This window comes from Galleria mellonella, unplaced genomic scaffold (genome assembly GCF_026898425.1).
Source record: "Galleria mellonella isolate WM207_F2 unplaced genomic scaffold, CSIRO_AGI_GalMel_v1 utg284, whole genome shotgun sequence".
Lineage (NCBI taxonomy): Eukaryota > Metazoa > Arthropoda > Insecta > Lepidoptera > Pyralidae > Galleria > Galleria mellonella.
This window is the reverse complement of record NW_026442065.1, coordinates 107,989-121,470: the sequence shown is the minus strand read 5'-3', so window position 1 is coordinate 121,470 and position 13,482 is coordinate 107,989. Positions and strand designations below refer to the sequence as shown.

At 36.6% G+C, this 13,482-nt stretch overlaps 1 protein-coding gene across 1 annotated transcript in view; it reads left to right on the top strand.

Moving 5' to 3' along the window:
* The window catches only part of LOC113516156 (disks large homolog 5), a 37,039-nt gene that overhangs the window by 841 nt on the left and 22,716 nt on the right, over positions 1-13,482 (top strand). Inside the window, 9 exon segments of the mRNA XM_052895538.1 lie at positions 3,770-4,062; positions 5,175-5,290; positions 6,448-6,570; positions 8,247-8,364; positions 9,541-9,686; positions 10,133-10,256; positions 10,999-11,111; positions 11,615-11,721; positions 12,675-12,814. Coding sequence (XP_052751498.1) covers positions 3,770-4,062; positions 5,175-5,290; positions 6,448-6,570; positions 8,247-8,364; positions 9,541-9,686; positions 10,133-10,256; positions 10,999-11,111; positions 11,615-11,721; positions 12,675-12,814 — 1,280 coding nt within the window.

The window sequence follows — 13,482 nt, the reverse complement described above, 5'->3', positions numbered from 1 at the left end:
ATTATCTGTGGTAGGTATCTGATTTAAAAATAATAGATCACAATCTCAGCTCAAGTCTCAAATGTATTATATATCTGAAGCTCTATTCTCTATCAGATAAAAATGGTATCTTAGATTGATATTACAGCAAAACTTTTATTCTAAAAAATAAATATGCCAAATATTTAAGATCTGGAAGGGCTTGCCCATTAAAAAAAAGGTAAATAATCATGCTTTTATATATGTTTGCCAGTAGCTGTAGTAAAGTATAATAATTTCTGAATCTGGCCCCTTTTTAAATATGCCTAAAACATATAGTAATATTCCCTGTTAGGTTACCGACTAATTACTAAATTGAACATGGTTCACTGATCAACTGAATTGATGAACATCGGTCTTTGAGATTTTGCTGATATTTATTTCAATGGAATATTTAAAGAACTCTTCAGAATCAACCCTAACTAATAACTATAATTATAAAAAAATGTGAGGATTCTACTGTAAATATTATAGCTGTTACAGCTTGCTTACTCAATATACTATAGAATCTATTTCTATATTATAGAACTATTATCTATAGTATATATAGATCAGCAATGCTAAAGTGGGTGCTGTTGAACTTAGGGGTTCCATAAAAAAGAATTCTATGAAATTATTTATACAGTGAGACAATTTAATTATCCACATTAAAAGTTAAAGGAAACTATAAAGTGTTATACTTTTAAAATATTTCTAATAAAAGCTTTTGTTCTTATTTAAATTACAGTGGTTCTTATTTGTAATCATTTGATATTTTTTTTAGTAAAATTTTTGTTGAGGCTTTAGTACACCTGTGTGACTATACCAGTCTTATAGGGATTTTCTGAAAGTCAGTCTGTAGTCTGTCAGGGACACCTTTACCCACACATATAGCCGTTTTGATCAGTTGACATGGAGTTCCCTAAAATAAAATGGTGGGCATTCTATTATCTTAAAAGTTTGGGAACCCCTGGTGTAGATAATAGTTATTTACATAAAATTATATTATTTACAACTTGTAAATTAATGTACTACATTACACAATGTTATACATCACATAGAAAGTGCAGTAGGTCAGTCTAGTCATAGTAGTAGTAGGTCAGAGTGTAATACATAGTATACTGTGACAGCATGCTTTTAACCAGAGGGAGACTTTGTACAAAAGTCGATTGCTTGGGTACCTCTGTCCCATTCGTGTTTCAGCCATAAAATAGTTGTGTTTGCATGGCTGTGTTTCAGTTTGAAGGGTGGGATAGGGCATGAATTTACAGGGTATGGAGGAATAACACCTGAGTCCTCAGGAATGGCAACGCATGGGGGGTATCATGGGTGAAACAGTATACTCTTTATGTCCATGGTACTACTCATGTCTATAGGTGACGGTTACCACTTTCCATCAGGTGGGCCATCAGCTTGTTTGCCATTCTCAGTTGTAAAAAAAATAAAATAAAAAAAAAAAGCTTTTTAACATGTGCTATGAGAAACTTCATCTAGAGTGACCTATACAAGTTACAATCACTTCTTAAAGCCTAATTTGTAACATAATTTTTCCTAAATTGGTCAAACTATGAATCTATTAGGACTTTTTAGAAGAAGCTTGTTATAATGTGGTATATATATTGCAAAAGGCTATAATACAGTGTGTTTGAATAGAACTTAATAAAAACTATTAGTCAGTTTTTTTTTCTTTTTATTAAAGAAAAAAATAGGAGTTAGAAAATTTTATATTAAAAAAAAGAAAAAATTTTACTAAATACACATGACGTCGCTAATACTTACAATCAACTAAATTAAACAAAGAGTAATGACATTATAGTAGTACAAACATAATAGGTAAGCAGTTATGCAAATTAAAAAAATGAAATCACCAACCACAAGTTTTCTTTTTATACAACTTAGAATGGCAAACAAGCTGACAGTCCACCTGATGGAAAGTGGTAACCGTCGCCTACAGACATGAGCAGTACCATGTACATAACAGAGTGTACTGTTTCGTCCATGATATCCCCCATGCGTTGCCATTCCTGAGGACTCAGGTGTTATATCCTCTGTACTCTAAATTCAAGTTGTAAGAACCACAGACTCGGCACACATCTTGACGTTTTGTGGATTCTATTTTAGTATTAAATAAATCTAAATCGAGATCTTTAGATAATTTGTTAAAGTTAACTCTTGCACACCGGAGGTATTAATTTTTTCTATAGTCTGTGGAAACTATGTTGATGTTTTGAAATAAAAAAAAAAGAAATTAGAATCAAAAGATTCTATTAATTAATCAATATTTTTTCTTAGTCTTGTTTTAGATTAGTAGACTAACTTAACGAATAATTGACCTAAATGGCCTATTATTTGTTTATTTACATTTTCATTAACATCTATTGAAATAGACTATGCCTGATATTAATAAGTCATTCATCTCAATATATAGTTGCAATGTACACTGTTAGTATAGCCACCATTGTTTGAATCACATATTTTCCTATATGTGTTGGGTTTTTTTTGATGGGTGAAATTGGTATGGTAACCTGCGCTAACGGAATACGCTGGCGGAGCACCAGTGAAGGGTGATAGATGAGGATGAAAACAGGTCAGTTAGCCCATCACGATGAATTCATCAGGAAATTAACCATGATAGTTTCCAGGGGGAACCACGTGGAGGTTGACCTGATATGGCATACTGCTAGCAATGGGGCTGTCAAACTCCATTGCTAACAATCCCTCTCCCCCCCCCCCGTATGTGTTGGGTTATTTTTAAGATTCTGTACCAAAAAGTTATAGATGATCTTTTATGGTGTGACTGTCTGTCTATCCATCCGTCACAGTGTTATATTTTGGCAACTACTAATGCTATGAATTTGAAATATTTTTACATATTGATAACCTTGGTTCCCCCTGGAAACCATCGTGGTTAATTCTAGTGGAACTTATTACGCTGGGCCAACTGACCTGCTTTCATCGTAACCTATTATCCCTCACTGGTAGCCAGTGTATACCGTCAGTGCAGGCGGGGTAACTATTCCATTATCACCCATTAAAAAAATATTATGGGCCTGCATTTAGTAACTCAGTTCACTAAATGTTTTTTATGGCACATTTGAAGGATCCGAATTTATACTTGTTTTCTTAACTTTTACATTTTAAAATTGATTTTTATTAATTTGAGAAAACATGATGAGCTACTCTCATCATTTTTTCGATAAGACTGCTTCCACAGGTTTAAATTATCGTTCTTACTCCATTTTCTTCATCCATATATATATTCAATATATGTTTATATAAATCTAAATTTCACTTGTAGGATTTTAACGAAATAAACATAAACACTTAACATACAAATGCGCTTATAGAATTACAATCACTTCAACTTCTTAAACCAGTTTAACTCTTAAAAGCCTGATTTTTTAAATCAAATTAAAAAAAATATATGTGTAGGGTACACATAACTGTGTTTACTAATAGGGAAAAATAGTAAAAAAAATCAAAACGATATTTTGATATATTTATTTTGAAAAATTCATTTGGTAACATGTAAACAGCCAAATATTAAAATAAAATCGATTACAGGCGCCCAATGCGATTTATAACCCCGGTATCAAATTTGAAACTTCAGGTATTTAAGGGTTAATGGGGCTCATTCAACTTTGCCACCTTGGCCTTCTGACGGGCTTAATCCGCCACTGCATTCACACTTTCATGGTAGAAATGTAGATATATGCAAAACCTAGAATTCACATCCAACCAGCAAATTTAAATCTTATGCATATTGTTACAGAGTCAATAGTTACATTACCCCACAGTTACGTGAGTAACGAACGGCACAACAGCACCCAATTACCAGCCGTACCTATTCCAATCGAGTATGACGTGCTGACCGCGAACCAGTGCTACGACAAGCCGAGCTACACGGTGAAGGCTCACGGTGCTCACGTGATGAGCGGACCGTACGAGCCGCTCACATACGATGTGCTCGGCAACACTAATGAGAGTATCAAGCAGCAATGCGAGATCAACCAGCTGCGGCGCCAGCATACGGAGACGTCGAGGAGGTGCGAGCACGTTATGAAGGTGAGCCACTATGATGCGTGAAGCTCATGTCGACACCACAGGGATTACAATGTATTTTGTTTTTTTTTTTTTGTATGCAACGTAGAATGGCAAACAAGCTGACGGCCCAGCTGATGGAAAGTGGTAACCGTCGTCTATAGACTTGAGCAGTACCATGGACATAACAGAGTATATTATACTTATGTATATACTATTTCACTCATGAAATCTCCCATGCGTTGCCATTTTTGAAGACTAAGGTGTTATTCCTCTGTATCCTGTAAATTCACTGCCATATCCCACCCTTCAAACCGAAACACAGCCGTGCAAACACAACTGCTTTACGGCAGAAACACAAATGGGACAGAGATGAGAACAATTCTGATTGAAGTTGTTTTGTTTGTAATATAAAATAATTGATATCTGTTATGTAAGTATTAGATATGTTTTATTCTTCTTCTAAAGTCTCGAATTTAAAAATACTTTGTACGGGGCCGAAGATCTGTAAACCGAAAATTAATCTGTATTATAAAGGTTTTATATTTACTATGACATGTCTATCTATCTATCCTATTTAAGAGCTGCTCTCTTGTCGGTGGAGCTCTAGCCACTCACTACGATTTTCAGCGAGTCTCTTCACCTCTTGATACGACACGACACCAGCTCCATCCTTGATCTGCCTGATGTAACTATGTCTCGGTCTCCCTCTCCCCCTTCTTCCTTCTATCTTACCTTCTATTATAATGTTCATAAGTTCGTCGTGTCCTATCAAGTGTCCCAACTATTTTCCCCTTCTGTCCTCAATAGTTCTAATAATTTGTCTTTTTTCCTTAACCCTAAGCAGGACCTCCTCATTGCTAATTCGACATATACATAATATGACATGTACATTGTAAAAATAAAACCTAGAATAAGTGGATACGAGACTGCTAAGTTGGCCAATGTTTTTTAATTCCAAGATAGCGTCTCAGCTATCTAGCTACTAGCTAGTAACCAGCCAGCAGACATGTTTACATATCTAATAACAGTAGTTGTAGTTGATACTTGGTGGACTGAGGGTAAGAGACAAATAAATCAGTTTGTTTTACAATATCAACTTGTATGTATTCTTTAATATCAATATTACGTTGCAGGAGTTGGAATATGTACGCGGGCAGCACAGAGCGGCGATGAACAAGCTCGAGGTATCGGCTCAGGAGGCCAGCAGTCTGCGCGGCAAATGTAACGACCTGCTCAGCGACAAACAGCGGTGAGATGCTTTGGGTTTTGTCTCTTGTATACATGACCAGCTATTTATAATGTCTATCTATGCTTTCTATATCCTATACTTAGCATGTACATATGTAACTTCCTATCCTATTTAAGAGCTGCGCTCTTATCGGTGGAGCTCTTGCCACTTATTTCGATTCACTCATTCTGCGAGTCTTTTCACCTCTTGATACGACACAATTTCAGGGATGATGTAACTATGTCTTGGTCTTCCTCTTTCCCTCCTTCCTTCCATCGTAGCTTCTATCTATTAGTATATGCATGTGTGTTTGTATGTATATGTATGTGTATATATGCATATCTGTTTATATGTATGTATAAAGATATAAGTGTAGTATATAGGATTAGAATATAAGTTTATAATTGTTTAAAAAGCTGTATGTACAATGAGCGCAAAGCTGCAGACAAACTGCAATGCAGTTTCGCAGCACTAAGTATATATACTGTCTATGTAACTGTTTACTTGAAATAAATGAATAAATAATTATATTCCTTCCAAGGGGGAGGCTTATGTTTACCAGTGGTTAGTTAAAGGCTGTTATGATGATGATGGAATAAATATGGGAGTTATATAGCGTTTATAACTAATAACTGATTGAGAAGAAAATTATTTGGCAAACTATTGCTTGAAAGAGTAAAAGTTTAGTTTCACAAACTGGGTGGTAGAAAAAAATTACTATTTAATAATTCTTATAGTTTATGTCAATACAGTTGATACGTCAGCTTATAGAATTATGGTGAGATCGTAGTTACCTGACGATTTTCAAAAACTCGAACGTTTTTCAATGTTTTTGAATGATTATTTAAAAAGTGCTCTGCTAGTGAACTAAAACGGTAATACCACCGTAACCACTTAAACTTAGAGGCTAGGCGCGGAAAATAGATTCCTATTTACATTACATTACATTAAGACCACTAAAACTTTATAAATTCCATATTTTGTTTCACAATTTGTCAAATAATTTCTTTCCATTAAAATCCCAATTATTGACATTTTTCATAAGAATATTAATGTATGAACAATTTTTCAGTTTTATAATAAGTATGTTTACGTATGTCTGTTTAATTTGTCACTAGAGGGCACTGTGTAACTTGAATTATTAGTTTTTGCAATATAAATTCTATTTTTTTGTGCAGTTTGGAGCGCGAGGTTGCACATTTACAACAGAACAGTAACTCCGAGGGGAGTCCTGACGCTATGATGCATACAATTACGAAGTACGAAGCTCTCAAGGACGAGTTCGAATGTTATAGGAAAAGGTACTCTTTGTTATCTTAATATGTCTATCTACCGTCAGCTGTCTTACTGGCTATAAATATATCTATTTTTCTTTTATACTACTTAGAATGGCAAACAAGCTGACGGCCCACCTGATGGAAAGTGGTAACCGTCGTCTCTATACATGAGCAGTACCATGGACATAACAGAGTATACTGTTTCGCCCATGATACCCCCCATGCGTTGCCATTCCTGAGGTCTCAGGTGTTATTCCTCTGTACCCTGTAAATTCACTGCCATATCCCACCCTTCAAACCGAAATATAGCTATGCAAACACAACTGCTTCACGGCAGAAACACGAATGGGACAGAGGTACCCAAGCAATCGACTTTTGTACAAAGTCTCCCTCTGATATTATTATTATTTATATTATTATATTAATTATATTGTACGGCATAGAATGAGCTACTACCTTTCCCGTGAATGTCGTAAGAGGCGACTAAGGGAACTTAATGATTGAGGGACGACCAGCAACATCCATCTTGAGACATCACTAAAACCTAGCTGTGGTCGTCAATTAGCCTGCCAAGCGTGGCAACTTCTGGTAACACCTAACGAGGCTTATATGCCCAGCAATGGACACTTAATGGCTGATATATTAATAATATATAATAACTTTATTGTAGCTAAAAATCAGATACACAATTTATTGTACAGTGATTACTACACTAGTCTCGCAGGCCTGTATCATAGTAGTCGGTGAGTGGCTAATTAAGTTAGTCCATATTTATTGCCATTTGCATGCCGGTTCTTGTACAATTTTATCATTTAGGTACTCGAAAATTAAAATACATTTGAAATTAAATAAAAATAAAATAAAATACATAATTAAACAGGAAAAAAAAAGAGAAAATTAATGCAAAATGATGATGATGATGATATTAATGGGTAACTGGAAAAAGTATTGCTCCTTTAATGAAATAGTACTGTTTTAGTTGCAGAATTTTTTATCTGTACTAATATTATAAAGAGGAAAGATTTGGTTGTTTGTTTTTGATAGATAAACTCAAGTAATTAAAAAAATTACCAGAGGGAGACTGTACAAAAGTCCTTTGCTTGGTCACCTCTGTCCCATTCGTGTTTCAACCTTAAAGCAGTTGTGTTTGCATGGATGTGTTTCGGTTTGAAAGGTGGGATATGGCGTGAATTTACTGGGTACAGAGGAATAACACCTGAGTCTTTAGGAATGACAACGCATGGGGGGTATCATGGGCGAAACAGTATACTCTGTTATGTCCATGGTACTGCTCATGTGTATAGGCGACGGTTACCATTTTCCATCAGGTGGGCCGTCAGCTTGTTTGCCATTCTAAGTTGTATAAAAAAAACTTATAAAAAGCTACATTATCAACAAATAACATAAGCTGTATATTATTTTTGAAAATTCTATTCATCTGAGCGAAACTGAAGCGGATTGCTAGTTATATATTTATTATAGCATATAAAAGTGCAGAGATACCCAGACGAACATACCTATATTGCATTATATGAAGCGAATGCAAAATATTTATATTAATTAAATTATGTAACCTCCAAAAATAAATGTATTAGAATATAATAGATGTACAACTGGTATTGTGAAGAGAATAAACTTTATTATTATTATTATTATTATTAATAATATAAAGATAACTCTTATACAATTGTTGTTTACAGATATGAAGATTTAATAGAAAAACACAACACGACATTTAAAAAACTTCAGATAGTACAAGAGGAGAACAGCAGGCTGAAAGCTCAGTGCCATGAGCTGACGCAAGAAAGGAATGCCATAGTGAGATTTTAGTTTATTTCTTACTAGCTGACCTGGCGAACTTTGTTCCGCCTAACAGTCGATTCTTTAATTTTTTAGTTTTTTTTTTATTATATTATGATACCTACTTAATTTTATTTTATTTTAACTTATTCCAAATTAAGTTATATTTTTATTGACAATAGCTGTATCAACAACTTCATCCGCATTCATGGAATTTAACAAAAAAGATAATTAGTTTTTTTTTTTATTTTGCATTTTTATTTTAAAAATAAAAGAATTTTTCTAAAATAAACGTAGCCTAAGTTACTCCTTATTACATCGGTAACCTGCCAATAAAAGTCCCGTCAAAATCGGTGCAGCCATTTCAGAGATTATTTCATAAGTAAAAAGTTCTTTTAGGATAAGCAAGCTGAAGTGGCAATGGGCTGGTCACAGCTCAAAGAACCGACAACCGATGGGAAAGTAAGGTTCTTGAGTATATAGTATGGTAAAGAGATGGACAGCAGCGTCCCTCTTAAAACATAATCAAAAGCCAAACTGCGTTTGTCAACCTGTCTGTGAGAATGTCAACTACTAGCAAATCTCCTCTTTATGGGGTAAAGCATTTAATTGGTGATAATCGAACGGTAGCCTCGCCTGCGCTATCGGTGTACACTGGCGTGGCACCAGTGAGAGATGATAGGCGAGGATGAAACAACTCTTTTTTTTATTGGATGAAAATGGAGTGGTAACCCCACCTGCGCTAATGGGATACGCTGGCGGGGCACCAGTGAAGGGTGATAGATGAGGATGAAAACAGGCCAGTTAGCCCATCATGATGAATTCATCAAGAATTAATCATGATAGTTTCCAGGGGGAACCGTGAGGAGGTCGATCTGGTTGGATAGATTGCTAGCAGTGGGATTTTCAGTCTTTATTGCTAACAATCCCTTTTCCCCCCGGATGAAACAAGTCAGTTTGCCCATATTGATGGATTCATAAAGAAATTAACAAGATATTTTCCAGGGGGAACCCCGTGAAAGTCGAACTGATGGGTATATTGCTAGTAATAAGGCTGTAAGATACCCAAAACGAACAATCCCCCCCACCTTTATGGGGTAAACTATGTTCAGCAGTGGACAGTTAACGGCGGTCGTAGGATGCCGTAGTTGCTGTTGAGGGTAGGACGGCGTTTAATGCAGTGGTCTGTGGCAGGTTCGCGAACGAAACGCGCTGAAGCAGCAGGTGGGCAGCATGGTGCGGCAGTGGGACGGTGGCCTCCGTGACCGCGACGACATCAAGCGCCTCACCAGCCAGCGCGACGCCGCCATGGCCGAGTACACGCTCATCATGAGCGAGAGGTAACTTGACTCATTCGTTGCTGCCATGAAGCAATACTGTTCTTGCAGCTGCGGATCTTTTTTTTTTTTGGGTGATAATGGAATGTTAACCATGTTAACCCTGCCTGCTCTATCGGTATCTATACGCTAGCAAGGCACCAGTGAGGGATGATAGGTGGCGATGAAAACAGGTCAGTTAGCCCCTCGTGACGAATTCCACTAGAATTAGCCACGATGGTTTACAGGGGCAACCACGTGGAGGCTAACCTGACAGGGTATATTGCTAGTAATGGGGCTATTTGACCCCATTACTAACAATCCCTTTCCCCCCATAAAAAAAGTCGAACAGCCATCGATCCTGTAACCTCATTTCCGCAAAGCAGAATGTTTACTATTGTGCCACAGCTTGTGATTGTGTGGCACGTAACAAAAAAGTAAATTGTAACAATTATGACATGTGTGGGCAGAGATACGGTGCACAAGGAGATGGAGAAGCTGTCGGACGAGCGGCAGGCGGCGCTCAACCGCGTGGCCGCGCTCGAGGCCGCGCTGCAGGCCTCCCGCGACAAGGAGAGGGCCTCCGCCCTGAAGGTAACCAGTCCGCCACTCACTTCTTGTTTACACACATTCTTTTTATACAACTTAGAATGGCAAACAAGCTGACAGCTCACCTCATGGAAAGTGGTAACCGTCGCCTAAAGACAGAAGCAGTACCATGGACATAACAGAGTATACTGTTTCGCCCATGATACCTTCCATGCGTTGCAATTCCTGAGGACTCAGGTGTTGTTCATCTGTACCCTGTATATTCACTGTCATAACCCACCCTTCAAACCGAAACACAGCCTTGCAAACACAACTGCTTCACGGTTAAAACACGAATGGGATAGAGGTACCCAAGCAAACGACTTTGGACTTAGGAGCGGATTTGTAAAAAAATGTTAATTCATTCAAAGAAGTATACAAAAATATATAAGTACGTCAACTTTGTTTTCTCCGCTTATTTTGTTACAAAACAATACAATGAAGTACAGTAGAATGAAGCAAAGTTTGTCAATATATCATTTTATATTTATTTAAAATCTCATGGGCAAATATTATGTGAAGAGAAACTTACTATATCTCACTAAATTCATCAAAGGGAGAAGGAGAATCCTACTAAAAAAAATTGTTTTTTTCACATAGTTAACAATTCCTATTTTCGTCACGACGGGCCAACTGAGCTGATTTTATCGTCACATATGATCCTCACTGGTACCCTGTCAGTGTATACCGATAGCGCGAGTGGTGTTACCATTTCATTATCATTAATTAAGTGTTGATATCACCGTAGGAGGAGAGCCTCCGCCGCGAGCTGGAGTTGGTGCTGGTGGACCGCGACCGCGCCATCAAGGAGTGCACCGACCTCAAGACCCCACAGAACACTTCCACGCTTGGGAAATCGCGGTATACTTCCTTCATATTACCCACATAGTTTCTAACTAGTGTAGTATTGTAATAATTAAGCAATTATTATATTAAATCTTGTCAGAGGGCCTATCAAGAAATGTTTTTTGAAATTTCGAGGCCAAACGAAACACTAATTTGATGTTAAAATTATAGATCTATCTATCCTATTTAAAAGCTGCGCTCTTGTCGGTGGAGCTCTTGCCACTCACTACGATTTTCAGCGAGTCTCTTCACCTCTTGATACGACACGACACCAACTCCTTCCTTGATCTGCCTGATGTAACTATGTCTCGGTCTCCCTCTCCCCCTCCTTCTATCTTACCTTCTATTATAATGTGCATAAGTTCGTCGTGTCGTATCAAGTGTCCCAACATTTTTCCCCTTCTGTCCTCAATAGTTCCAATAATATGTCTTTTTTGCTTAACCCTAAGCAGTAACTCCACATTGCTAATTCGATCCTTCCAGCTATCACTGTATTCAACAATAATCGTATTGCACAGGCAAGACAACTCTGCGTATCACCACTTGGGCCTCTCAAGTGGTGTGGGTAACGACGGGTTCCTCAGTGGACAGCATTCCAATGACCCTTCGTTGGATAAATTTCAAGGTGAGTACAGATTTCACTCAATTGTACCCAGAATAAGACCGCCTTATAGTACTTATACAATTGTATCGTTGTGTTTGTAAATTGTCTTGCTTATTGCCCATATTGTATAATGTAAATGAAGTATACTCATTCATTCATTCAAAAATATCTATACTCTGTCTTATGTTTTTTTTACATTTAAGATGACGTAAATCCTATCCTTATTAATATAATAATTGAATTTTGACTCACAAAAAACCCATTTTCAATTGTGGAAAAACCAGTTATTTTGAATTGAAAACTAAACTGCTGAATCGATTTTGATAAAACTTCTGTGGGCCAATCTATAAGTATTTTTTCACATAAAAAAAAATAATTTTCCAAATCGGTTTAAAACTGACGGAGTTATGAGGCAACAAACAAAGCAACATCAGTCATTGATATAAGGTCCATTTTTATATGTCATTCCTTTTGCAGTATGAGAATGGTTGTAGGCTGACAAAAAAGTAATAAATATTAAAAACCGATTAATTGATTGAATGTTCCGATATGTTTATTTAATTTAGAGAGTTATTTTATGATAAATTTAACAAAATTTATTCACCTTTTAAGTTTTATTAAAGCAAAGTATATCAAAATGCCATTTCGCCTGTCGAAATTGTCGATGGGATCGACATCTCGCTAGCGAGTCCGTGAGACAGAATGAGATAGCAACATCGGATGATTCATTCCAACTTACGGACCCGCTAGCGATGTCGAAGCCATCGACGAATTCGCTTGTCACTTGTTTAGAGAGCCAAGTCAGTTAGCCCATCGTGACGAATTCCATTAGAATTAACCACAATAGTTTTCAGGGTGTATTGCTAACAATGGATCAATTAGACCCCATTGCTAACAATTCCTTTCCCCCGCAAAAGCTATTTAGGGTAATATCTGTGATGAACACAAATTAAGAGTGTAAAACAATCGTGCAGGCCTGGTGGGTATGTCGGCCGAAGCAGCGGACAAAGAGCGTGCAGAATCGCTGGAACAGAACAACCCAGAGCTGGAGAGGCTGCGCAAGCAGCTCGACCGCCTGCAAGACGAGCTGAATGTCGCACAGCGCGAGGCCGAGGTATGGCTACGTTACTACCATTACTAATTCTACTATTGCTCTTCCTACTTCTAATTCTACTATTGCTACTATTAATAATGATCATAATGTATAGTAGTTTTCCATTATATATATTATTATATAATTTGTAAATCAATATAGATACGTCTGTAACTGTTTATCTTTAATAATTATTAATATTTTTTTATTTTATTGATTCTTATTTATTCATTAGTACATATATGTGTACATGGCGGACATAATGCTAAAAGTATTCTCTCCCAGTCAAACATAGGGAAGTGTCAGAATGCTCGAATGCGGTATTAGTAATTATTGTTATACATACATACTAAAATTACATATATAAATGAATAAATATATATAAATAACAAATATACTTACACATATATGACATATACTATATTATACACGAAATTGAGTATAATATTAAGTACTTTACTTAAGAGAATAATATTTTTCACCCCATAATTAAATTACTGTTTTTCATGACTAATTCTACTAATAATTCTTGCTATTACTTCTAATGCTACTCTCACTACTTCTATGACGATGGCTCCCTTTTGTGTAAAGAGTTTCTAAACCGTTTTCGTCTTTAACATAGTTTATGGAACGATGTTTCAAGTACCCTCCAAAGCGTGATACCTCCCATGCGTTGCTTTTAGGAATGG